A 27,485-nucleotide genomic window follows, 5' to 3' on the forward strand; every position below is an offset into this window, starting at 1 on the left:
AGAAGCTGGAGGAGCCTTCTGGGAACAATCCTGCCCACCCGCTGCCCGCCTTAGGACTCTGCCCAGCACCGGCTCTTGAAACACGGGGAGCTGAGGAGCCTCCCGACGCTTGCCAAGCCCTGTCAGGGCTCCGCACCCAGCTCCGGGGCGAGCCCGCCCAGCCCAGCGCGCAGTCACGTCTGCCGGCCGCCAGGGCGCGCCTGAGCGGCTCTCGCGGGCTCCTGCCGGGCAAGGGCCGCCCCGCTCCCTCCCCCTTCCCGCCTGCTGTCACTCAGCCCCGCCGCCGCCGCAGAGCCCGGCGAGCAAGGTAAGCGCGTGGGCCGGCGGCGGAGCCGCTCCGCAGCCGCCTCCCGTCCCGCGGCGGGGCTGCAGAGGTAACCGGGCGGAGGCGGGCGGGCGAGGCGGCGGCCGCCTTTGCCGCCCGCAGGGGCAGGCAGGGTGGACGGGGCAGGGCCGGGTGGTGCCGTGCGAAAGCCTGGTGCGCGGTGCCATCGGTCGCGCAGTCGGCAGCGGAAAGCCAGGCCCTTGCCTGGGAGGAGGTGGGGAGGGGCTCCCTGGAGGGGAGCCTGGGCCCATGCACCAGCTGCCTGGATCCCGAAGGACTCAGCCGGTCGCCCCCAGTCACCGTCGGGGCTGGTGCAGTCACGCGGCACTCAGCCTGGGGAGCTGGCACCGATTTTAGGCAGCGCCCTCGGTTTGCCAGCCGGGAGCCTGCCCGCCGGCTCAGAGGCAGAGAGGGAGGGGTTTGCAGGAGGGTGTCGGCAGCTTCCTTCCCCACCCCGTAACCCGCGGCAGGAGGTGACCTTCTCTCTGGGGAAGGCACGCTCAGCGCTGTGGTTTACCTTGATGCATTATCATTGTGCCAGGCCCCAACAAGAAAATGTAAGTCGGCTTCCTGGGGAATAACTAGGCTTGAGCTGGTTACATCTCAATGCAGGGCTGTGCTAGCTGATGCAATATATACATTGTTTTCACAGCCAGGATGATAGGGCTATAAATATAGTGCCTACAAATCCTAACTTCTCCATTAGCAAGATTTTATTGTTCATTATCTATACTGCGTTTATAACTGTTCTTGATTGGATTTTGGGCTCTAAAACGTCCAGTATTTTCCTCTTCTCCCCTCTCCCTCCCCCCCCCCCCCGCCCCTTCCATGCACTCTGAATGAGCTTAATGCCCTTTTCATGCCTATTTTTTGAGGCTTGACGGTGATAAAAAATAACGCTTGCTGTTTATCCATCAGGCTGTTAAAACTGCAGGATCCTGAAATGTGAACTGCTTCATTTGGTCTCAGGAATGATATGAGGAAATTCCATAGCAGCTAAGATTTGCATGTTTTAAAATGTATGTGGAGGCAAAATAAGAATATTTTTTCTAACAGTTTAAATATACAACTATATATAACCTTTTTCTGAAACCAATGTCTAGATGATAACCTTTGATATCAGATGGCTTTTGATCCTTTAAACCATGACTTGCAATATGGTTAATATAAATGTGAGCAATAACGTGACAGAGTGTTGGTTATACTAGGGTACTTCCATGCAGTGGACAAAATTCTGTCATTAACGCTCTGTGCAATCCCATTGATTTAGATTGAGTTGTAAGTTACTAGGTGCTAATCAGTCTGAGAGTTGTCTTGAAGGTAATTGTCCTTCAGCCCTTGAAGGGTGTTCATGTTTCTGAATGGCCTCGCTTCCTGAGGTGTGTGCTTCCTTTTCCAGATAAAGCAAAGGCCACTGGCTATGTCTCCACCTATATGGCTGTCTTGTATGATAGCATGACTCAGCACAGAGTCTTTGATGGCCAGTAATTTGCCTTATTTTAACCAGCTCATTATCTTCCTTATTCTTGTGGAAAGTGTGAATAAATGATGGGGCTTAGTGGAGTTCCAGAAGTTAGGAAAATTCAGCATGAAATATTTAAAAGAACACACAAAAACTCCAACCCCCAAAATACTTGTAATTTTAAAAAAAAATATTTATATTTTAACTGTATTTTAATACTGGGGCAGTGGGCTAGTTTGAGAATGCTAGGGACTGAATTCCTTTATCCTCAGAAAAGGCTCAGCCTTGTGCAGCAGCCATGAGTTTCCCCACCCTGTCCTGTCACAGCTGTGACCTGGAGGAACTATTTCTGGTGGCGTGAAGTAGCTCTGTCTCCATGTACTTTCTGTTTTTGGCCATTAGTTAAAATAAAATTGGAGTAGAACGGATCCATGCTGTTGTTAGTCAGGCTATTTCTAAAGAGCAGTGATAGTGATACCAACAAAAACTGTTCTGATTCTGTGTTGCATTCCAGATTGCCTTGTGAGGATCAGAAATGAAAATTCTGTTATTCCCTGGTATGAACTGTGTCAGAATCTCTTTGAAAACTCTTTTTAAAATACAACACCTGCTCCAACTTACACGAAAAGTCATTTATTTGGTCCATCATTTTCTGTTCTCCTTTTTCTTCCATCCAGCCTCAACTTTTGTCTGATTGAACAGTTGAGTCTGAATTGGGTATGGCAACATGAGTGATGTCCCCAAGTCAGTATTGTGACTTCCCTGCAGGATGGTGTCGGCTGAATCTAAGCAGCGAGAGTGCAAAGCCCAAACATACATATTTTGAGAACATGGCAGATGAAAAACATAAAGGAGAAGATCAATTTAAGATTAAATATAGTAAATGCTTTTCTACAGTGTGAAAGGAACGAGCAAACAAAAATACCCTGAAGGATCAGATATTTCCCTCAGTTTTAACTAGTCAGGCCCATTGATTTGAGGCAGCACGGATGTAATAGAGGATATAAGAAGACCCAGAATGTTTAGGGAGTGCTCTGTCCCTTCTTCAGTGCTTTGCCCATGCCTACTGTGCCCTCTGTACCTGGTTAGTTTGCACTGCATAGGTGATATAGTTGTGGTAACTCAGACTTTACTGGCCAGCTAATTAACTGTCCTAATTCTGTTCCCATCCTTGTGCTGCCAGTGATCACATTACTGCTCACTGCTTCCTAAACATGTATTTGCATGAACAGTTGCTAATGTGTGGGATTTTATTTGTAAAGAATAAGATCCCTGGGACTTGTTCGGCTTTCACAGCTTTTTTAACTTTATTTGCCACAGAGGGGAGAGCAGAGTTGTATCCTCTGTTTTTTATTTAATTAGTATCTTAAATAATATAATAATAAAAACTGTCTTAATTGAAATTGTATTTACACCCATGTAACTCAGATCAGAATCACCTCTTTCTTTAATTCCCTAAACACAAACATCATTGAACTGTTCTTGTAAATATGTGCTAAAGGTTTTTTTAAAATGCTTATTGCTTGATTAATCAAAGGAGACGCTAGAGTATGTTAAATACATCAGTATTTAAGAACTAAATAGATTACTTATTTGGATGATAATGTAACTAGTTTGAGAGGGTTTAAAATGCATAATATTTGCTCAATAAACTAAGAATAGGGCCCTTATGCTGCACACAGTTCCATGAATTCAGTGTGGGACTAAGGTTCAAGTCCCTGTTCTGTCAGAAATGTCCTGTGTGATCTTGGGCAAGTCAACTAAACTCTGTGCCTCTGTTCCCTATCTGTTAAATGTATCTCCCTACCTCACAAGAGTATTGCAGGGATATTGCTCAGATACTACGGAAATGGGTGCCATATAAGTACCTTAGCTAGTTTGACTCTGCAAGGGTTTAGTGGTCCTCCTGTGTGGAACAGCTTGCAGGCTTTGGACTTATATTTGAGTCATTATGGTATATTGATTTCAGTGAAATTACAAGTTGGGGCAAAATTTGGACTTTGGTTTCCCATTGATCCATAGTTCAGAGTATTCATAAATATGTGCATTTAGGCCCAGGTCCTGCAAAGGCTAACATGTGTTTCACATTTGACTTCAGTAGGATGACTTGTGTTTAAAGTTAAGCACGTGCATAAATCTTTGCAATTGTGACTTGAATGGGCTTTGTATGAGGCTCTTAAATTTCTTTTAAAACACGGCCTGGGCAGGCTTTGTTATTTTTTTCAACTGCGAGTAGTTTTTTGAGACCCTGAAGTCTGGTTTGTTTTTGTAATTCTGTAAGACAAACCCACCATCCCTCATGCTTTTTGAAAATTATTAGTAATTTGTAAATTATCTCATGGCCAAAGAATCCAGAACATTGTTTCAAGTTGTAACTTTCTAGCAACTATTTTGAAAATGAATCAAATTTCTTAGGTTTGTGGACTGTAAGGGACAAGGTCCTTGATTTGCTTTCCTTCTTATGCAGAGAGATTGTCATTTGTCTCATAATTTGTGATAGTATGTCACTGTGGTTTGTACAGATAGTTCAGTGAAATCTATCATTGGCTTATATCATGGCACAAAGTCTGCCTTTAAGATGCTGTAAAAATGTGGAAATGGTAATCGGAAATCCTTTGAAATTCAATAGGGATCACAATTTCCAAGAATTGTTGCATATGTTCAAATTTATAAGTGAAAATTAGCCTGAACTGAGGTCTAAATCAAGACATCCTTACTCATAGACTCCCACTAATTTTGGTCCTGCATGGGTTTTTTTTCCTTCTTATTTTTAAATTTGTGGTATATTTTCCACCATAGAAATATTAGTAAAACTGAAGGAAAAGCCAATAGTCTATGCAGGGAAAGTTCCAGTATCATAGCAGAGGCATGTTGGCTGGTGGCTAGAGTGCTGGACTGGGATCAGGAGATCTGGGTTCTGTTCCCAGCACTGCCACTAGCCTGCTGGGTGTTCTTTGGTAAATCACTTTGCCTCTGTGCCTCAGTTTCCACATCAGTAGATCTCAATGTAATAGCTAGGTAGTATCCTCATTAATTATATCGTTTCAGCCTCACTGTGGGAAGGGAGGCTGCTAGCAAACACATATTTAAAATTACTGGGTAAAAAAAAACCCACTTTATATGACACTCAGGTAAATAAATGGTTGTTTGCATGTAGTTGGGTAACTGCTGACACAGGACCCCAAAATTGTGCTATACAATGAAAACTTGCCAGCCTCACAATATTTGGAAACATCTAGAGCTAGATTTAGCCCAGGTGGAACTTTGACTTCAGAGGAATTTTCTTAACTAGGGTTGAATTTGGCCCCTGTTGTTTACAATAAGTAGAAGCTGCTGCACACTCTAAAGCAGTGGTGGGCAACCTGCAGCCTGTGGCCCACATATGTGGCCCATCAGGGTAACCCGCTGGCAGGCCGCCAGACAGTTTGTTTACATTTGCATGACTGCCCGCAGCTCCCAGTGGCTGTGGTTCGCCGTTACCGGCCAATGGGAGCTGCAGGAAGCAGCGCAGGCTGCAGGGACATGCTGGCTGCCGCTTCCCACAGCTCCCATTGGCCAGGAATGGCAAACCCGCGGCCACTGGGAGCTGCGGCTGGCCATGCAAATGTAAACACGCGGTCTGGTGGCCTGCCAGCGAGTTACCCTGATGGGCCACAGGTTGTCCCCCACTGCTCGAAAGGAAGCTTCCCATTTTTTTCTCTTTTGACAATTCTGAAATCAGTGCTCAGGTTACTAGCTCTACTGTGAGCCAGGCAGTCTGTTCAGAGTTTCCCCACGTAGCTGTCAGTGCCTCAGTGACTCCCAGTATTTCCTACCGTTTAAGTCTTGGCCTCCTATGAGCAGGGATTGAGTCACTTAGTAGTTTTATGATCTATACACACAGCAGGATGGGGATAAGACGAGCACATTCAGTTTCACTTGTGACGTAGTCTGAGTTCACCTCCTGGTATTCCAGAGGTGAAAGACGAGGGCATGCGCTTGGTATGTCCTTCGTCCCTGGCCCTTTATTCCGGTTAAGCATGCTGCAGTCTTATATGATGCGATGGATTTGTTTTTCTCCTGTAATACAGTAGGCCTCTGTTGACAAGCTAATCTGAACAGAAATAATTATCTTTTCTTTGTCACTGACAACAATAAGGTTAACTACCACCTTATACACAGAATGTTTTTTCACCAATTTTAGACACCTCTTTCTGTGTTACTTAAATGATTTGCCTTACAAATAGATTTACAGTGGACATGGATTTAGCATTACGATATTATTTCTTAATTATAGTGATTGCATAAGAGGAGACTAGGCATCTGTCACTGCCCTAGAACCACAGACAACTGCTGCATTGGAGCAGCATGTCACAGCTGATTCATCAGACAAGCATGACTGACTCTCCCTGCTGATAGCTTCTTGGGGATAATATCTTAGAACTGAATCCTGGGGCCTGCCTCCGTTCTGATACATTTGTGTAAGAGTAACTGCATTGCCGTTAGTGGAGTTGCACAAGTGTAAGTGAGAGCAGAATTTGGCACTCTGGAGTTTTATACAGGAGAATTATTACAAATATATAACTCAAACAATAATATTAACACACAGTCTTGGTGAAAACAAGTTAGTGTAACATTTTGATTTTAAGAAAACCAACCGAACCAATGTGCTCATAAGTGTGTATTGGAAATGCGTATGGATACTAAAATGCTCCTTGTACTGAGAGCAATTAGGGCTTCTGTCCAATGACAGCAGATGAGTTGCCCTTCACAGCAATCCTTACCTGCTTTTCAAATGTGGGGATTTTTAATACTGTGATTTGTTGCTGCTAGGTTTTTTGGATTCTAGTGAGATTTGGCTGCTATTACTGGAAAGTGGCATTGTCTAAACTGTAAGTGGTCCTGATTCTGAATCATCTCAATATGTCCAGGATTCTGGAGTTGCTGGGCCTACCTTGACTCTATTTTCTGTGAAGTGAGCTGTGCACTGAGGGCCATAGTTGTGCTATGTTTTTAAATTTGATGACATGTTGCGGTCTGCGGAGCAGAGGAATTTTTTTAAAGTAGAAGCATCAACAGATTTGTAGGCTGTTTGTTTATTTTTATTTTTTTGCAGAATCACATCTGATCAACTTTTAAAAATGGTTTTCACTGTTGGGAGTGGAATTAAATCCCGACTTTCATGCTGGGGGAAAAAAAAAGCGCAAAATTCAGCCCTAATGTTGTAAGCAGCTTCAAATCTTTTGGAATATGGCCTGAACTTTTTATTAACCTTTTAGCTGCTTGATGTCCGCCTATCATTTCTCAGATACTTTGTGATGCACCCGACTAATAAAGGGTTTTCTGATGTGTGTTATTGTAGCTGTGTTGGTCCCAGGATATTAAAGAGATATGGTGGGTGAGGTAATATCTTTGATTGGACCAACTTCTGTTAAACAGGGTTTAAAAGAGAACTGGATAAATTCATGGAGGTTAAGTCCATTAATGGCTATTAGCCAGGATGGGTAAGGAATGGTGTCCCTAGCCTCTGTTTGTCAGAGGGTGGAGCTGGATGGCAGGAGGGAGATCACTAGATCATTACCTGTTAGGTTCACTCCCTCTGGGGCACCTGGCATTAGCCACTGTCGGTAGACAGGATAGTGGGCTGGATGGACCTTTGGTCTGACGCAGTATGGCCGTTCTTATGTTGGTGAGAGAGGTGGAAAGCTTGTCTCTCTCACCAACAGAAGTTGGTCCAATAAAAGCTATTACCTTACCCACTTTGTGTCTCTAAGGGTCTTTTGATGCATCCAGATACAATGTAGTCTGGGTAACTGAATCTGGATCTTAATATGTCTGTTATGCACCCTTGTATACTACTTTATGTGCATTCTGAGAAGACAGTTCAATTTGATTTCACTACCCCGGCTGTTTTGTACACGCTAGGATAGGGATTCTTCACTTATGTAACAGCAGGATCCTATTTTGGCAGGCAACAACTTGTTGAAGTGAATGCTTGAGGGTTTAAGTGGCTGTTTAAAAGTGCCTGCCAGGTATTAATGGGTGGCGAAGCTCATGTGGAAACAAATTACATCCAAGTCTGAAGCAAAAAAAAAAGTAAAAGCAGCACCCTCTTGTGTGCGTGGGATTGGTGTCTTTTTGTTTCATTATGGCTTTAGGCCTTATATTAAGGCATTGTTTTGAGTCAGGATTGGTTATTCCTGGCAGAAAATTCCCTCTATCACATTTGCACTCTCCTTTACTGGAATTATGTCATTAATGTCACAAAACCAAGAAGGATCTTAGGAATATGAAATCCTACTGCAATGTCTGGTATTGATAGGCAGGGAGAAACCATCAATTTTGTGGTTTTTAAATTGTAATGTGTGGGGAATAGTGAACTTCTGTATGAGGGAAGAAGGTCTGTAAAACTTCAGGTCTGCTGACTTCGACTGTCCCCTTCAAAAAAACGAAACAAAACATGTCAGGCTCACAGCTTCATGTCTTGGTGTTTTTTTGTTTTTTTTTAAAGGGGGGGGCAGTTTTCTTTCCCCCGGCATGGCATATCTTACAAACCTCTGTGGGTGTGGGGAGCGAGGGGAAATGTGATGAATCCTTTCTTCTTCCTGGTAAGTATTAAACCAGCAGGGGCAAGTTCTGCTGAGTGCATACAAACTGAAGAGCTATTTGAAAATCTGGGCCAAAGCCTACGGTTCTCAGGGTATCCATGCCAAACAAAGCTTCTCATACAGTCACCTCTCCCAGGCTCCATTTTCCCTCATCTCCTGGCAAGGCCTCAGAGTTTGCGTGGTGCTCTGATTTTGTATCTAGTTGGTATGGAGGGGTAGCCAATGGCTGCCTGTTTGGATGTGTTGTACGTAGCCACTCTACTCCCTATGCAATCCCCTCAATTCCAGTTTTGCACAGTTAATTCAGTTTTTCTTCCCACTGGGCAACAGAAGGGAAACGAGGGATCAATGTCTAAGGAGGTTTAAAAATCTGATCCAGGAGCAGCAGTGATAACCAAGTAAAAGAAAGTTTAGGGTAAAGAATAGCCATTCATAGATTTTTTTTTTTTTTTTTTTTTTTTTGCTGGCATAAATTGTATCCTGTTGGACTATGTAACAGAGGAGCTTACCTTACTCTGTGCTTGGAATCAGATCCTCTGAGTTGGAGGGATTTTGGTGCAACTGACTATAGAGGTTAGCCCACGTTAGGAATGTTCTGAATTAAACCTGGGTTGCTCACAGTCCCGATTGATTGTGATACTCACCTTGATTAATGGCAAGTAGCGAACATAAAGAGAAACTTTACTGAGAACAAAAACCAGGAAGTAGATCATGCAGTTCTTGTAAAAGCAACAGCATTTAATTGTCTTCAAAGGCACAGAAAGTTTCTTCACATTTTATTATCCTTTTTGTATTTGTTTTGCAGACTGTTTCTGATTCAACATGGCATATATGCCTCAGTGACTAATACTGGCCAATAAAGAAAATATCAATATCGTTGCCGATACTTTATCCAGCTCTATAGCTAATTGAGAGCTGATGGTTGGAAAAAGGAGAGTGGCTGTACTGTAGGAGTTTTGCTTAAATTATCTGCTAGAATCTAAATATTGTAATCTCTGTTGTTGTTTTTGCAGAAAATGGCTGTTCCACCTGCTTACGCTGATCTAGGAAAGTCTGCCAGAGATGTTTTCACCAAGGGCTATGGTAAATAATACCAGGAGGAACACACAGTTTTTAGCACTGAATAACCAACTCCTGAAGCTGTCTTCCTAAGATTTTTACTCTCTTCCCTACTAGAAATTTCAGTATATTCTATTAGAACCCATTACCTGGTTTCTGCTACTGTGGTCTCTATAGGTTATTAATGAAGAACCAGTAATCCCAGGAACGGGTCAACCAATAGACCTGTTGGAAAACCTAATAACTAGCTGAAACCAGTGGCAACCAATTGAAAAATCTCATCTGAAATTTCCACCCAGTCTTAATCAGATTTGTTTTGAGCTGGTGACAGCTTGACTGCTAATTTGAGTGCCTTCTGTGATGAAGACATTTTAAAGTATTTTGCAGATAATATTTGGGTTCAGGCTGAGCTTTCTGGCTGAGTTTGAGTATTGGAGGAACTGCATCCCACAAGTTGAGATTAAGAATGTTGTCTGTCCTGGCTGGTAAAGACCAATAAGGGAGCTTCTTGTTACTCATGTTGAACATTACCTTACTCTATGCATGGTATCACTGAAGTCAATAGGGTTATTTGTGGAGCAAGGTACTCCTCAGTAGTAGTAGAGGTATTCCAATCTAGCATTGTGTAAGTAGCACCACTGAAATCACTAGGACTAGTGTAGGAAGATGCTACCTAATATGAATATAAATGGCAAAATCTGTCCTGGCAAACAAGTAATAGGAGCAGCTGCCGACTCTTATATAAATCCTAATTTTCTTAGATGGTTCAAAGGAGATGTAGCTGGGAGCTGTAAGAGATAAAACAGAAATGCTGTTTTTGTATGTTGCTGTTTCAAGCTAATATGTAAAATTCTTGTTTTTTTGCCATCTTTTAGGATTTGGATTAATAAAACTTGATTTGAAAACAAAATCTGAAAATGGACTGGTGAGTTTGGAAACAGAGAACATTAGTATCTATCAACTATATGTTTATTATGTCCCCATTTCTAAAAGTGGAAAAATATGAATTTCACACCTCTTACACTCTGGATTATATTATAATGTGACTATACTATGGTTTGCAGTTATCTTTCTGTAATGAGGTATGTATGACGTAGTAGTTATGCATCACTTGTATAAAATACTAGTTATACCTTGCATTTTATGAGAGCAGTTAAATTACAAAACGACTTAATTTTTTTCCTACTTGCTAAAATTTCAAGGTTATCATTTCCACTCTTTGATTGCCATTTTAAAAAATTCCTCCCTTTTAGTAGGTGCAATTTTGGTGAATAGACTTGTAGTATGGTATAATATTTGCTAGAGAACATGGTACTATACAACGCACCGTCCTTCTGTAAGAGAATTCTGGAGAAAGGGCTCCAGAGGAGATCTTGGCAATTACAAGCCAGCGAACCTCGTTTCAACGCCAGGCAAATTGGAAGAAACTATAGAGAAGAACAGAATTGTTCAGACCCACAGAGAAACATGATTTGTTGGGGAAGAATCAGCATGGCTTTTGTAAAGGGCAGTCATGCCTCACGAATCTATTAAAATTCTTTGAGGGAGTCAGCAAGCACATGGATAAGGGTGATCCAGTGGATAATAGTGTCTTGGATTTTCAGAAAGCCTTTGACAAGGTCCCTTAACAAAGGCTCCTAAGGGAACTAAGTAGCCATGGGGTAGGAGGGAATGGTAAGGTTTGCAGATGATACAAAATTATTCAAGATAGTTAAGTTCAAAGCAGAATGTATGGAGTTACATAGGATTTCTCACAAAACTGTGACTGGGCAACAAAATGGTAGATGCTATTCAGCATTGAAAAGTGCAAAGTACAGTACATCCTCGCTATAATGAACATGTCAGGATCCACACCGTTTGTTCATTATAGCCAGAGGTTCGTTATAGACAGTGAAAGAGTCCTGCCACCCATGGGCGGTGGGTAAAATAGGCCAGGGGAGGCTCTGCCTACCCTGGCACTGCCGCAGCCGCTGGACCCCCAGTTGCAGGTTTGGCGGGGGAAGTTTTTGCTTTATTATGCCCCAGGCAGGTTCTGGGGAAGCTGAGGAAGTGGTATGTGCTATTCAGCTTCCTGGGTTTATCAGTAATCTCCCTGGACCCCAGAGAGACTACTGAGGCACCCAGGAAGCTGAGTAGCAAATACCGCCTCCTCAGCTGCCCTGGAACCTGCATGGGGCATATCAAAAGCTTCTTTGCGAGAGTGAGAGCTTTTTCCCACAGCGGCGTGGGGTCTGGGGAGGAGAGGTGCAGCTGTGCCTGGCCCCAGGGCTCCTCTGAGCAGGTGGGGGGTGTGTGTGTGTGTGGGGGGGGGGAGAGGTTTACCTCCTGGCAGGTGGTGTGGGGGCTTGGGACTTCAGTTGGCCCGGGGCTCCTCTGGGCTGGAGGGTCTCAGGGCTCCGGCCAAGGGGAGGCTTGGGGCTCTGGCTGAGGTGGGGGGGACACTTGGGCCTTTGGCTAGCCCATGGCTGGGGTGATCAGGGCTCCTCCAGGTGGGGGGCAGCAGGACATGGAGGGGTCTCAGGTCTACGGCTGTGGGGGTGTGTGCACGGCGGGAGGAAGGGGCAGAGCTGGGGACTAGCGTCCCTGAAGGGGGGGCTCCACCCACCGACCAGGCTGCCACCCACAGGAGGGGGAAGGGGGCAGCTGACAACTCCTAATGGGCTGGGATTTCATATTCCTAAGGTTTGTTATTATGGAGGGTGTTATGTCAAGGGTGTACTGTAATGCACATTGGAAAAAATAATTCCAGCGGTACATATGCAATGATGGGTTCTAAATTAGCTGTTATCACCCAAGAAAGATCTTGGAGTCATTGTGGATATTCTCTGAAAACTTCAGCTCAATATGCTGCAAGGGTCAAAGAGGCTAACAGTATGGTGGGGACTATTATGAAAGGGATGGAAAGTAAGACAGAAAATACTATAATGCCACTATGTAAATCCATTTTATGCCCACACATTGAATACTGTGTCCAGTTCTGGTCACGCCATCTTACAGAGGATATAGTGGAACTGGAAAAGGTTCAGAAAAGGGCAACAAAGATGATTGAGGGTATAGAATGGCTTCCATGTGAGGAAACGATTAGGGCTGTTCAGCTTAGAAAAGAGACAACTAAGGGGGGGACATGATAGAGGTCTATACAGTCATGAATGGTGTGGTGAAAGTGAACAGAGAAGTGTTGTGTTGTTTACCTTTTCACACAATACAAAAACCAAGAGTTGCCTGATTAATTTAATCAGCAGCAGGTTTAATACAAATAAGAGCGAGTACTTTTTTAGACAATGCACAACTAATCTGTGGAATTCATTGCCATGGAATGTTGTGATGTCCAAAAGTATAACTGGGTTCATAAAAGAACTGGGTAAGTTCATGGAGTCCATCCACTGCTATTAGCCAAGGTGGCCAGGGATGCAACCCCATACTCAGGGTGACTCTAAACCTCTGACTACCAGAAGCTAGGTCTGGAAGACAGATATACCCACTCTATAATTGCCCTGCTCTGTGTGTTCCCCTTGAAGTTCTGGTGTGGGCCACTGTTACAGACAGGATTCTGGGCAAGATTGGACCATGGTCTGAACCAGCATGGCAGCTCTTCTGTTCTTATGTAAACTGTATTGTGATGTGTAATCTGGCTCCCGTTTTTATTGAAGTCCATCGGACACACTCATACTCTCTACAGAAGACAGAGTAATAGTCCCTCCTAAACCCCTCTGGAATTTTATTCACCTTTCTTTCTCACACACCCCAGGATCTCCTACATGTCCCCAGCACTAGTTGAAATTTCCATGGCCTTTTTTGATGAATCTGATGATTTGCCACTTCATCTCCCCCCCCCCCCCCAAAAGAATAACATTTTGTGAAAATGTTCATGAATTCCCCCTGTCCCCAAGATTAGAGTAGTTCTGTTCCCACCCCTCCAGTTTCATCTCAAACTCCATCCCTCCTAGTACCCCTGCTAAGGGATGGCCCAGGGAGTACCCCTTTTCCCAGTCTCTCCTTAAAAGAATGCAGAGTTTTCCCTATTACTTAAGGGTCCCTAGGAGTGCTCTGTGTTCGTACTGTCTGTGCTTTTTTTAGGCTGGGTCCCCTGCCCAGATGATGATGAGGGGATTGTCTTTCCCTCTCTACCCAGCTGAATAGGATGAATAGAAAACTGCATGAACTCCAGCTTGCAAAGGCTGCTGATTCGACTCCCTCCCCCCCCCCCCCCCCTGCAGACTTTGAATTGGTTTTCAATAAAGTGTTCAGGATTGAGCCACTGCTCTCTGGGAACCTATGTCTGAATACCATTTGGCAGCATTGTCCGTCACTTGTTTTAAAATAAAGTGTACATGCAGTTGGCTGCTGCTGTGACTTGCAACATCTCTTCTTCACTGTGTCAGAACTTTTGAAATGTGATTCCCCCCAAAAATGTCTGAAGAATTGATGCATTTTTCTCTTTGTAGCTTATGCTACAAAATAAGCATTAATTGTTATTTGATTGCTTACTTAAGCTGATTGAAATATCTGATGAAAGATGTAGTTGAAGACTTGAGAGAGAAATTATTTTATTTCACAGGCTTTATCTTGCATAGTAACACTTGAAATAGTGTCTTATTTTGTGATATGTCAGTAGAGAAAATTATTCACACACCCATCACCAGTGCATTCCTTAAATGTGAAGCATTCTTATTTTGCAGTTTTGTCAGAGCAAGCGTATGCTTATATTAACGACAAGGAAACAAATATAGAAAAAGCATTTGGAAAAGCATTGTGATGCTGAGTACTCCCCCAAATTACTGTAATCAGTACATTCTGCATTTTTGTTTGTTTATTTTGCTTTGCTTTAGGAATTTACAAGCTCAGGGTCAGCAAACTCAGAGACAAGCAAAGTTACTGGCAGTTTGGAAACAAAATACAAATGGGGGGAATATGGCTTGACGTTCACGGAGAAGTGGAACACTGACAACACACTAGGCACAGAGATTACTCTTGAAGATCAGGTAACTCTTAGCTCACAAGCCACAGTTTACCAATTCACTTATCACAGTCTCCTTTTTCATTATAAATGCAACTGGTGAATTTCTTTTCTGTTCAGCTTGCACATGGACTGAAGCTGACCTTTGACTCCTCGTTCTCTCCTAACACTGGGTAAGAAGTGAGTAAGTTTGCATGGGTGACCAAAAAGGGATATTTTGCTTGTTTTTATTTCCTGAATATTGGCTTAGTCTTTTACTCCCTTCAAACTGAAGTATAAGAACAGATAGCAGGTATGCCCTGAACAATCAAATCACGTCACATCTTACTAAATCTTGGAATTGAAAATTCTTTTTTTGACATTTATAAGAAGCAAAGGATTAAGTACAATAATTTGAAAATTATAGTCCAAACTGGTGTCAGGTGAAACACTTTTTTGTTTTGGTCATTGTGACTTAATGCAGTTCGTATCATAAGATGTACACTTGACTACCATCTGAACAGGAAAAACCCTAAACAAATCAGTTGAAGTACTCAGATTAATGAGCACTGCAAGCCATTTGGCTGCCTGCTCCAATAACTCAGTTCAGTAATTGGGTTCTTCTTTCAAGCTGGATGTAAAGCCTAAATTCTTGCAGGCTGTAACATGGTTTGGGATTGGATGAATGTTTTGGTTGGTGTGATTGGACAGTGACATTTTATATGGGCCAGGAGGATAAGGCAGCTGTTGGTTGATTTCCCTCCCTCACACAAACAAATGTTGTGATGATTGAGAATATCATGCAGATTTGCCTCTGAAAGTGGTACACGGCACTGCAAGCGACCGAGGCATTTCACCCCAGGTTGCAGACCTCATGTTCTACCTTTCAAATTGCTTGCTATCCCATGTGCAGATAGTCTATTCAGTTTTAGTTTTATAGCATAATAAGTAGGGCTGTCGATTAATCGCAGTTAACTCACGCGATTAACTCAAAAAATTAATCGTGATTAAAAAATGATTTGCAATTAATCGCACTGTTAATAGAATACCAATTGAAATTGTATTTTTTGGATTTTTTCCTACATTTTCAAATATGTTGATTTCAATTACAACACAGAATACAAAGTGTATAGTGCTCACTTTAGATTTTTATTACAAATATTTGCACTGTAAAAATGATAAAGAAATAGTATTTTTCAATTCACCTCATACAAGTACGGTAGTACAATCTCTTTATAATGAAAGTGAAACTTACAAATGTAGATGGTTTTTTGGGGTTTTTTTTAAGTACAGTGTAAAACATCAGAGCCTACAAGTCCACTCAGTCCTACTTCTTGTTCACCCAATCGCTAAGACAAACAAGTTTGTGTACGTTTACGGGACATAATGCTGCCCACTTCTTATTTACAACGTCACTGGAACAGCCGTTCGCGTGGCACTGTTGTAGCCGACATTGCAAGGTATTTAAGTGCCAGATATGCTAAACATTTGTATGCCCTTTCATGCTTCGGCCACCATTCCAGGGGACATGGTTCTATGCTGCTGACGCTTGTTAGAAAAATAATGCATTAATTAAATTTGTGACTGAACTCCTTGTGGAAGAATTATATGTCCCCTGCTCTGTTTTACCCATATTCTGCCATATATTTCATGTTATAGCAATCTCGGATGATGACCCAGCATATGTTGTTCATTTTAAGAACACTTTCACGGCAGATTTAACAAAACTCAAAGAAGGTACCAATGTGAGGTTTCTAAAGATAGACCGCGCTCGACCCAAGGTTTAAGAATCTGAAGTGCCTTCCAAAATCTGAGAGGTATGAGGGGTGGAGCATGTTTTCAGAAGTCTTAAAAGAGCAACACTCCGATGTGGAAACTACAGAACTGAACCACCAAAAAAGAAAATCAACCTTCTGCTGGTGGCATCTGATTCAGATGATGAAAATGAATATCCATTGGTCCGCACTGCTTTGGATTGCTATCAAGCAGAACTCATCATCGGCATGGACGCATGGCCTCTGGAAGGGTGGCTGAAGCATGAAGGGACATATGAATTTTTAGCACATCTGGCACATAAATATCTTGCGACACCGGCTACGATAGTGCCATGCGAACACCTGTTGTCACTTTCAGGTGATGTGAACAAGACTTAGGACTGAGTGGACTTGTAGGCGCTACAGTTTTATACTGTTTTGTTTTTTAGTGCAGTTATATTTTTGTAATAATTCTACATTTGTAAGTTCAACTTTCATGTTAAAAAGATTGCACTATAGTACTTGTATTAGGTGAACTGAAAAACACTATTTCCTTTGTTTTTTACTGTGCAAATATTTGTCATAAAAATAATATAAAATGAGCACTGTACACTTTGTATTCTGAAATCCATATATTTGAAAATATAGAAAACATCCAAAAACACATAAATAAATGGTATTCTATTATTCTTTAACAGTGCGATTCATTGCGATTAATTTTTTTAATCACTTGACAGCCCTAATAATAACCTGAAGTTTTGTTGAAAATGAATTATTACATCATCGGATTTTAAAAATAATCATGTATGAATGGGAAATTGTAGCTCAGCAGTTATCTCACAACAGTTCCCCAGACATTATACCAGCTGCCTTATAATTGAAATGGGGATTCCTCTGTGGAGGGCCATTAAAAATTATCTGAATAAACTGGGCCAGAATCAGGTGTGACTCCACTGATTCAGTAGAATTACACAAGACATGAGTTTGACACATCTTTTACTTTCCCTTCCTTCCTGGATGAACCTATTAACCACGAATGGGAATTTCAGACACGCTCAGTGTTGGCCTGTCTTTGTTCCCATTGCAGTCGTGAGTTTTACTACTGAGTTCAGTGGAAGCAGAGATAGGCCAATGCTGAGTGCTGCTGACAGTCTTTGACTTCCACCTCCTACACTTCTGCAGAAGAGATGACCTCAGAAGAGAACATCAGCTGAGCAATGCAAAGTTTAAGAAGTCCTGAGAGTAGAAGGAAGGGTGCAGTCTCTATAAAAGTGTGATACAGGCAAGTTTGAAGCCATTAAAGTGAAAGACTTTTTTTTCTTTCTCCCCAGCTGAAGTAGAACATTACTTTGAAATTTCAATTAGATTGAGCCATATGTTTGGAATGACTCTGGGAAGTGACCAAGTAAAGTGGCAGAAGAAACTTATTGATACAATTTCCCCCAAATTTAAGTTTGTTGATGGAATGAACTTTGTAAGTTCAAAGGAATGAAACGATCTTAAAAATGACAGTCAAAAATTCTGGAGTGTGAGTCCACCAGATAATGAGAATCTGCTCCCTTAATGTAAACAAACCCAAGGAGGTGTAAGAGAGATATGCATTGGACAAGACTGTAGCAAGGAGCAAGTGACTCCAGGCAGTAGGTCTGTCTGTAGGTGTAACTCTATGTTGAAAGATACAAGGACAGTATAGGGGGGCTCAGCATGCTCCTTTTGGCTTTCTATTCTAATGTTCTAGGTCCTGGTACTAGTCTTTAAAACCCTTAACAGATTAAGACCTAGCTGTCTGAGAGAATGCCTCTCCCTCTGTGACCCACTGAGTTAAGAGAGCACAAGATGAAACTTTCCAGGGGCAGTGTTGGTCTTGAGCCTATTTTCAGATCACGATGCAAGACCCACCCTGTTTGCGCAAGCCTCCCTCAGTAATGGGTGTGGTAGCATGACACAGCATAATTTCCTGTAAATGCAAAGAAAGAAATGCTAAGTAAGAGTGACGGATAAGAGGGGCTTTGTGGATTTAAGATTATGCATTCTTGAATTTGTATTTGGTGCCTAATGCATTTAGCACATCTGCACTAGAAATGCATAGATTGATGCATAGCTGCCACAAGACCCAAATTCCTCCAACGTCTTCAGAGTTTTACTTAATCCATTGAAAAACTAGACTTCTTTGCTACACAGATGGCGCTGTGGGATGAAGACCTCTGTGGTGTGTAGGCCCCCCGAAGCAGCAGTAAGCTGAAAGGTTAATAGTCACTGTGAAAGAAGGGTGGTATGGTAGAGCATTTGTTTCCATAGACTGGCTCAAAAATTCCTACTACTCAGAACTATCCTAGTTTATGGAAAAGGAGATATTTCTGTGAGTAATATTGGGGCAAGACTGGAAAATACGTTTTCAGTTGCCAGCAGCTCCTTATTGCAATGCTCTGCTGACCTCTTCTGAGAGATTACTAATGGAACAGCTATCCTTTTCCCCCCTCCACCAATTTTCATGTTTAATGGAAATGTTCAAATTAAAAATGTTTGCAATAGCTCAGGGTGGCTGTACAATAATGGGAATAGCTATGAGGTGGGAGGGGGCAGGGAGTTTGATTACTTCTGAAAATTTGTGATTCTTTATATCTTGCATTATTTTTGGAGACTAAAATGCTATTGATGTAAATATCTGATAATCAAGGCAGAGGGATACGTAGCAGCTGCCAAGGCCATTAGCCACAAGTGATCATTAGTCATTAGAAGTGTCCTTCTCTTACTGTTACATGGATTGTGGATAATTCATTGTTGCTAATAGAAATTGAACAGGATGGCAAGTAGGGCATTTTGCTTATTTTTAATGGGTAAGAGCTTAATTAAGTAGGTATAGAGTATTTCAAGAGAATGAATGCCCTAAATTAATACTTATATACAGAAAGACTAGATGTGTGACAGGAAGACCTTCCACCTTGGGTTGCAAACCCATTATACTGAATGAAAGTGTTTGTATGAATTTGTTAGGCAACCAGCCATCTGCATATGTCATTTGATTAACAAACTTTTTTCTTCCTGTTGTTTTTCTCAGAAGTTTTCCAGTCTTGGGTAGTCAGGCAATATCAGTTAAACAGTTTTTTAACATTATATTCAAATAAAAATTGTCTAATGCAAAGTAATCTTCTTCCTCATCTATACCAAGTTACAAACCAATTAGGTACGATCATATATAAATCAGTCTTTAATTGCAAAGAATTAACATGGGATGAAAATCTTTTGATATTTAATAATCAAATCCTAATATGACTGTAAGGGAACCACCAAACGCAGAGTTTAGTCAAGCTGTAATCTTGTAGAAATTGATCTTGGAAGGTGAACACAGTGTTAAATGGGATTATAACTGCTGTTAATGCCATAGAGTTGAATAATATTTTTGGGAAGAGAAAGATGGGGAAAAGGTTACACTTTCTGCCTTAGGACCTGATTCAGGAAGGTACTGAGGCACCTGTGTACCATTGAGCACATGAGTAGTCCAGTTGAAGGCTATCTTTTTGCATTGGGGGCGTAGTTAGTAAGATATGGTGGAGCTGTCTGTTGTTATATGGTTAACAATGGACTTTTCTTGACACAGTTCCCACCTATTTAGAACCCAGAACAGGACTTCTGTTGATTGACAGCAGTCTGCTTACGAAACTTGACTAAGCAAGCTCTCTGCTTCATGTTTTCTCAGAAGTTTCCAGTTTAAGGCATTTAGGAGCTATCAGTGAAACAAGCTTTTAAAATTATATTTAAATAAAAACTGCTAAGTTGTCTTCTCTCTCACCTACACCAGTTTACAAAGCAATTAGGTAGATTCTAGATAACTCAGTTTTTAATTGCAAAAAAATTCAGTACAAACTAGGTTTATAAATGGGAGTTTCATGCTTTTTGCATTGCAACTTTCATATACTGTAATTTAGTTTCAAGATCTGCATGTAAGGCTCAGTATTCCAAACTTTTTTTTTTTTCAATTTTATTGCTTCATGTGCATATAACTGCAAATAAATTATGTATACAATGTGAAACAAATTTTAAAGCACAGATCTCTGGGTATGTGTACTTTGTCTTCTGGCATCGTTCTGTTTTGTTAAAAGTAACAATGGATTGATAGGTTTCAGAGTAGCAGCCGTGTTAGTCTGTATTCACAAAAAGAAAAGGAGTACTTGTGGCACCCTAGAGACTAACAAATTTATTTGAGCATAAGCTACAGCTCACGAAAGTTAATGCTCAAATAAATTTGTTAGTCTCTAGGGTGCCACAAGTACTCCTTTTCTTTTAATGTACTGATAAAATCACTATGTATGAATGATTTTTGTCATAAAACTCTGTTGCCACCCCATATCTACCCTTTTTCTCCCCCCCGTTCCTTCAGGAAAAAAAATGCTAAAATTAAGACAGGATATAAACGGGAACACATCAACCTTGGCTGTGACATGGATTTTGATATTGCTGGACCTTCAATACGTGGAGCCTTTGTGTTCGGCTATGAGGGTTGGTTGGCAGGTTACCAAATGACTTTTGAGACGACTAAATCCAGAGTAACCCAGAGCAACTTCGCTGTTGGTTATAAGACTGATGAATTCCAGCTTCACACTAATGTGTAAGTACCAGAAAATGAGCATTAATGTATATTGCTCCTTGGTTTAGTAATGAAGGGGGGAGGGAGATTAATCAAAATTAATAAGAGGGAGAATGATGGAGTTGCCATGGACTCTTCACTTACTGAGAAGGCTCCGAGCCTCCAGAAATTGGAGAGAGATCTGCTTAAAGACTTCAGATGCTGTTTTGCACTGGGCCTTTGTTTGCTGTATGTGGGTGAGGGCGTGGGAGACAAAGGGAACCTTTAGCACTCATTCAGTTTTGGAGGGAATAAGAACAGATTGTGAGCAATTAATTGGCTTGGCATTCAACTGTATAACTTTTGTAACAGATTTTTATTGGAAAAATAAAAGAAGCAAACATATTCAATTACACACACTTCCTTCATGCACGAGAAAATAAAAAGCTACTTCTCCATTTATGCAAGGTAAATTATAATAGAGACTAATGGCTTGGCCCAAGAGAGAGAAAACAAACAATGTACAAGAACAGAAACAGAAGGAAATGAAACACAAAAGCGAGGGCGTTTAATCAAACTTCATATAGCCTTAATCGTGAGATGTTTCAGAATTGGAATTCCTAATAATCCATCTACACAAGCACTTGTCATTTCTGCACAAATGGAAAAAAGGGGGCAAAATTTAATTAAAATCTTCAGTTCTGTCCTCACCCTTTTCTGATAACAGTCATTTTATATGTAGCAGGGCTACTGCAAGCCATTTGCATTTGGAACTTGAACAACTGTTCTGCCTTCTAGGAGCTGCTTATTCAAACCCTGCTTCTGTTCAGTTTTCCCATGGTTCTGAAAGTATGATTCAGGAAGCTTAAATTGCCTTAAAGAACAGTTGAATCCACATAGTCCAGAAAGGAATGACTGGCAAATCGCAAATGCATGAGCAGAGAACTTGGATTCTAAGTGTACGCATTGGTCCCTACAGATTATCAGAAGTTATGAGCTATCCCATCAAACAAACACTTACAATGGCTTTCAACTACAGTAGTGTGTAGTAGTCCAAAACATTATGTTTGGGGCCATTACTATAAAATACAGATTTTTTTTTTTTTTTTTTTTAAATGAAGGCAACAGCTGGAAGACCTTTCTAAACAATACCTCAGACTCCACTGCCCTTTCATAGCCCCCTGGAAATGTATTTCTTAGTTAGCAGTTATTCACCAGAGGATATTTATTTTTGCATTTGGTATCATCAATCTATAATACACAAAAATACTAAATGTAATATTTACAAGGCAAAAATGTTAACTCCTGGTACTAGTGGGTTAATAGGTCCTTTGACATGATTTCAGGTCTGAAGAAGACTTGGACCCCATCGTAAGCTGATGGCACTTTGTTTTATGTAGCGGGTTTTAAAATTGCATTTTTAAAGAAATTTAAACAAAAATCCACGTCCGAATAAAACCAAGGGCCTGATGTGTAATCCACAACATCCAGGAAATTGATTTATACCTAGAACTCCATTCCTAGCATGCCATATTCTGTGTGGATATTTCAGTATTTTCAAAATCGTGATATAAAATAACATACACATATATATTAATTATGGTATCTAAGTATTAGGTAGGGCAAGACAGAGTTTCCACCTTAAATACAACTTTCCTAGCTTTTGTGAGTACAGGTCCAGACAGAGCTGTGTAGGAAGCTTGCACAAAGTTTGCTTGTTGATCCAATTCTAATCAGTTCATAAACTCCTATGTGCTACCTGTTCTGGGCAATATATTTGCACCCTCTTTCAGCAGAATGAGCTATACTGAAAATGCAAAAGCCAGACACAGTTTTTACCATGAGCTGTGCGTCAGTAAAAATGGTTTGCTCTTTTAAAAAAACCCACTCTTGCCGAGAGGGTTCATAAATTTGTTAAATGAAATTTGGAGCATTTTTACCTCTCATCTAGCCTGTTTAAGCCAGGCTAGTATTAACTGAAAGTTCTTACCATCTGGTAGGTGAACGAAATGGAAATAAGTTTTTAATACAAAAGTGTCTACACGATAAAACTGCTATTACTGCAAATGGCACTAATTTGCATTCGCAGAAGGGAGGGCAAGGATTGCATGGACCTGGAAACTGAACTGTCATTTTACCCTTAGAGATGGTACTTCCATGTCTATGCAAAGACGTGTTGATGAAGCAGCAGGAGGAAATTACACTGCCAGTGTTACACGTGTTCTGTGGATAAACAGGAGGTTCAGTCTGCAGGACTGTCATTGTAGCCCCTTCCATGAGCACTAAAAGAGGTGTTTGTGTTAGGGAAACAGATTTCTTAGATGTATAGATAAAAACAAGCCTGATGGACCCACTTTGCTGCAAAGATTTCAACCACTGAGGAGGGGAAACTGGAAACCATCACAGTTATGAGCCCATTTCTGTTTTTCTCCTGGCTTCTCTTTAGGTAATGGATGGGTTTATTGAAATATAATAAGCAATTCATGAAATTCAGCGTTTAAAAAACAAAACAGTAATGCATGACTTCTCAAAATCAATCTGGTCCATTGTTTTCATTCTATATAGTTGCTACACAGCTCTTAAATGAGTTATTAATGAAGTTTGTACTTACCTGGATCCTGATGAAGAACCTAAAGTTTCCTGTGCAATTTAAAATTAATCTGCTCATTACAGGAATGATGGCACAGAATTTGGAGGCTCCATTTATCAGAAGGTGAATGATAAATTGGAAACTGCTGTCAATCTCGCTTGGACAGCTGGAAATAGCAACACTCGCTTTGGAATAGCAGCCAAATATCAGATTGACCCCGATGCATCTTTCTCTGTGAGTACTGTACATGTGGCGTTATAAGCAATGGAAAACAGGTTATTATAATGGAAATTGAGTAACCTCAACTATAAGTGTTGCTACGTGCACTGTCTGTAATGATAGAAAGCTCCAAATGTCATAATATTTGGAGTCAGATACATCCTTGATGTAATTCCATGGGATGAATTTGACCCATTCTCTGTATTTTGCCTGCTATCCATCAATCAGACATTTTGAGATCACGATTACCTGTACTTTCTGAAAAGTAGCACAAAGTGCTGTCTTACCAGCAGACTGGCATATAAGAATTGACGTAAGTGAAGTGGAAGAGTATTCTCTGGTATTCATGACTCATTACAATAGTTGTTAAGTTGGTTAACAAAACCATCTTTGTATATTGGAAGTATTTAGTGGAATTGCATAGATGTAAGTAGTGGCAAAATTTGGTCCAAATTCTGTTCATGATTTGGAATCTGAAATAGTTTAAGCTTTAAAAAATAAAAAAAAGCTACTTACCTTTTAAACAGCAAAGACTTTGAAGAAATATACCAGATTATTAAAATGACAGTTTTTTTTCCCCCCCAGGCTAAAGTGAACAACTCCAGTCTGATTGGTTTAGGATACACTCAGACTTTGAAGCCAGGTAAGTGTGGACAGAAGGAATTCAGAATTTGAGAAAGATACATTTTAGTCTTTAAGTAGCAGAGAATTTTCATGGAGAAAAGTGATTTGGTTTTGTAACATTGTTGTCCTACTTGCCAACTCAAGAACTGACCCTTTTAGGCCTGGATTTTTTTCAAAAGTTCTTGACATTCAATGAGGAACAGATTTGCCAGAGGCATGCAGCACCTCAAATGACCGGTTAGACACACAAACAGGCCTTTTGTACATGTAAAGACCTGATTTAGCAAGTGCATTCATAGTCACTGGGAGCTCTCCTATTGTAAGCCTCTCTTCTGATTCAAAGGATGACACGCTTGAGTTCCACTGGCCCAGAGGAAAACTTCAGTGCTGCTGATCACAGAATTACTGAAGCACAATGATGCTGCTGTCAGAATACCAGATGGATACAGATTTTTATAACTCTTTTTTGCATTTTGCACTTTCATACATAGATCTAAACGTGCTTTAGGAAGTTGTGTAGACATAATAGGCTTGATTCTGTCATTCACACTCACATTAAGTAATACCTTACTCTGCCATTAGTCCAACTGAAATCAATAGAATGACTTGGAGTAAAGTACCACCCAGATGAGTAAAAACCTAGCAGAATTTAGCCCTATGTTGTTCATTATTATTTCTTTTGATAGAAATGCATCCACTGCTCTAGGCATTTTACAAGTTATTTTAAAAGAAAAATCCTTACACAAAGAGTCACCCCCATACAACCAAATTAAATTACCATAACTAGCCAATAATTCAAAGAAGCAAAATGTACACACACCATATCTTATGTGGCACTGTACCTCTATTCCAGGATTTACCTTCTCTCTTTGTTCTCTTACGCAGGTATCAAACTGACATTGTCAGCTTTGTTGGATGGCAAGAATGTCAATGCGGGTGGACACAAACTTGGTCTAGGATTGGAATTTGAAGCATAAAAAGGGATTGTACAATCACTAATCTGAAAATACTTTACAGTATAGCTACCTTCAGAATTTAGTGAACCTTTCAATGTTTTATGTCTGGGATGCAAGTATTGTTATGTATCAGTCATGTTAAACCTGGTTAAAGACAGCTAAGCTTTAAAGTGTTGTTCTTTGAGAAGAAAACATTAATCAAAATCCTAATTCTAGGCTTGTTGCCCATCACAGCTGCTAATTACAACTTTACAAGGGATACAATGATGGTACTGATTACCTGTTCCAGAGTGGTGGCTATATAAGGACAGAAAAGTGATATAGAAACTGTGACTGAGAATTGCAAGCCACCATCGTGAACTCTTAATTCATGAAGCATAGTTTTTGGATATTAATTTATCAGAGTTTCAGTCCATGATGGAGTGTGCAAAACTGTCAGGAAAAAAATATATTTTTAGACAGATGTTTCATTAACTGTTTGTCTTATTTAGTTGTCTGATATCTACAGCTGTCTTCAGAGTGCTTTAGATTGTTCACCTTGTGTAATTTTGGTATGGAGAAGGTTTGATGTGACTCAGTCAATAATACTTGTTTTGTGTTGTGGTTCCTTTCCCTTGCACTAAGTATGGAAAAGCTTGTAAGACAGAGCCATAAGCAGGGAAGAGTCTTTGTAACTGTCCTCACATCACTCTGAATTTAAAATGGTCTTTTATTTTATTACCACTTTTTTTTAGCAATTTAATGGGTACATTTTTAGAGTCTTCCAATTTGTGTGGAACTAGACCCCCAAAATGCTGTACTTGACACTACTTAAAATGAAATAAACAAAAAACCCAACTTGAATAAAATATTGAAACTTCACCTTCTACTTTTGTTGTACCAATAAATTAAAAACCAGCAGGATCTTATTAAAGGGAAAAAGGCAAAATACCACATTTACTGTGAATTCAGAAAGAATCATAGTAAGCAGTTAGTTACAGCTATAACATTCCATTCAATCTCATATTTATTCACACACACACACACACACACACACACACAGGTTTTGCAAGGTTGTTATCATAATAAGCAGTTAGTTATAGCTATAACATTCCATTCAATCTCATATTTATTCACACATACGTTCATACACACAGAGGTTCTGCAAAGTTATCATAGTTACCAGCCTTAGAGTTGCTCATGCCAAGCCACTGGCCAGGTGGCCTGGACATGAGGAGGGAGCAGGGCCCTGTCAGATGCTCATCTGATGCTCCTGGAAGTTGCTTTGCAGAATCAGACCCCAAAGTTCTCACTTTTTAGAGTCTCTTTTTATAGGAATTTCTTCCTAGGCCAGTCTGTGGGAATTGCTTCATCATGCTATTGCTGAATCAATCAGCAGATGGCACATTCCTGACGGCTCCGTGCTGCTAGATGTTATCTTGTTCTTTGGTTCTCCCATTCTTGAGGCTGTTGGGTGGATTCCAGTCTGCCCGCCGGGGGGTCCTCTAGTTATTTCCACTTGACGCCTTCTTCAGCCGATGGACACTGGATTCTTAGGCTGGCACCTCCCTGATCATTCAGTTATTATCCACACCAAGCATCCATCCACATACATCCTCTATCTCTATTTTAATCACAATTGTTAATACAACAAAAGGGTGGGGAGCCTCTGGGTGCTGTTTCTGTTGTTAGAGTATTGCTTTGAGTCTCTCTCTCTGTGAATTGCTTTGAGAACAGACTCTGTCTTAGAATGTACTAACGCAATTAGCAGCTTGCAAGTTTCACACATAGAGGGAGAGAAACAGTACCAAAAACCAAGAGACCTCTTAATTAGTAATACCCTGGAATTTAAACTATGGGGAATCAAACTCATTTGTGATTTTAATACAGAACTTCTTTAATATGATCCAACACTTTGTCTTTATATTAATTCCTCTTGGTTTGTACAAAAACAGTCCTGCATCATCTTACTTTATTGCTGTTTTTTTTTCTAACTTGTATCCTTGTACGTGATGAATAAATTGTTTGGGAGACTTAAAAATTTAGAGTAACTCATTCAGAAAAGAATTGTAATTCAACCTTTTCCATAAAACAGCAAATATTTAAGAATTCAGCACATTTCTTCTGGTTCTCCATTTACAAAGCTAGCAAAGATCAGATACAAACTCAAAAATCAATATACAGCTTTTCCCAGTAATTGAAAATGCAATAATCAAACTCTCCAATACTTTTGAAAATGTCATGATCAGCTCCTCAATCTTCAAATAGCAACTGGAACCTCTTTAAAGGAAAAATTAAAGGAATTGTGCTGCCACCAAATAAACTCTTACTCCTTTTGTATATGATGCTAAGGATAGTCTTCCTGGAACTCTGACAAACAGTGGTCTAAGACAGTGGTTCTCAACTGGAGGTCTGCAGTCCCTGGGGGTC

The 27,485-nt window shown here is 40.7% G+C and overlaps 1 protein-coding gene across 4 annotated transcripts; it reads left to right on the forward strand.

The window, feature by feature from the left end:
• The first annotated feature begins 222 nt into the window (after positions 1-222).
• VDAC1 (voltage dependent anion channel 1) lies at positions 223-27,203 on the forward strand. 4 transcript variants are annotated; one of them, XM_074960454.1, is made up of 10 exons: positions 281-307; positions 1,244-1,344; positions 9,388-9,457; positions 10,309-10,358; positions 14,263-14,415; positions 14,511-14,563; positions 20,502-20,729; positions 23,361-23,511; positions 24,082-24,139; positions 25,006-27,202. In XM_074960454.1, exons 3-10 carry the CDS (start codon positions 9,391-9,393, stop codon positions 25,095-25,097), a joined length of 852 nt encoding a protein of 283 aa, XP_074816555.1. In that variant the 5' UTR covers positions 281-307; positions 1,244-1,344; positions 9,388-9,390; the 3' UTR covers positions 25,098-27,202. The 4 variants fall into 4 exon arrangements, with proteins under 4 accessions (XP_074816554.1, XP_074816555.1, XP_074816556.1 ...); XM_074960453.1 differs by lacking the exon at positions 1,244-1,344 and having other exon boundaries at positions 223-307; XM_074960455.1 differs by lacking the exon at positions 1,244-1,344 and having other exon boundaries at positions 298-374; positions 25,006-27,203.
• Positions 27,204-27,485: the final 282 nt, after the last annotated feature.

Source organism: Natator depressus, chromosome 8 (genome assembly GCF_965152275.1).
Source record: "Natator depressus isolate rNatDep1 chromosome 8, rNatDep2.hap1, whole genome shotgun sequence".
Classification (NCBI taxonomy): domain Eukaryota; kingdom Metazoa; phylum Chordata; order Testudines; family Cheloniidae; genus Natator; species Natator depressus.

What these genes read in the sequence shown, in the direction of transcription:
- VDAC1 (XM_074960452.1), top strand. Translation starts at nt 847, where the DNA reads ATGCATTATCATTGTGCCAGGCCCCAACAAGAAAAT. An exon ending in TGTTTTCACCAAGGGCTATG is followed by an intron (nt 9,458 to 10,308) that starts GTAAATAATACC and finishes GCCATCTTTTAG; the next exon opens with GATTTGGATTAATAAAACTT. An exon ending in AGATTACTCTTGAAGATCAG is followed by an intron (nt 14,416 to 14,510) that starts GTAACTCTTAGC and finishes TTTTCTGTTCAG; the next exon opens with CTTGCACATGGACTGAAGCT.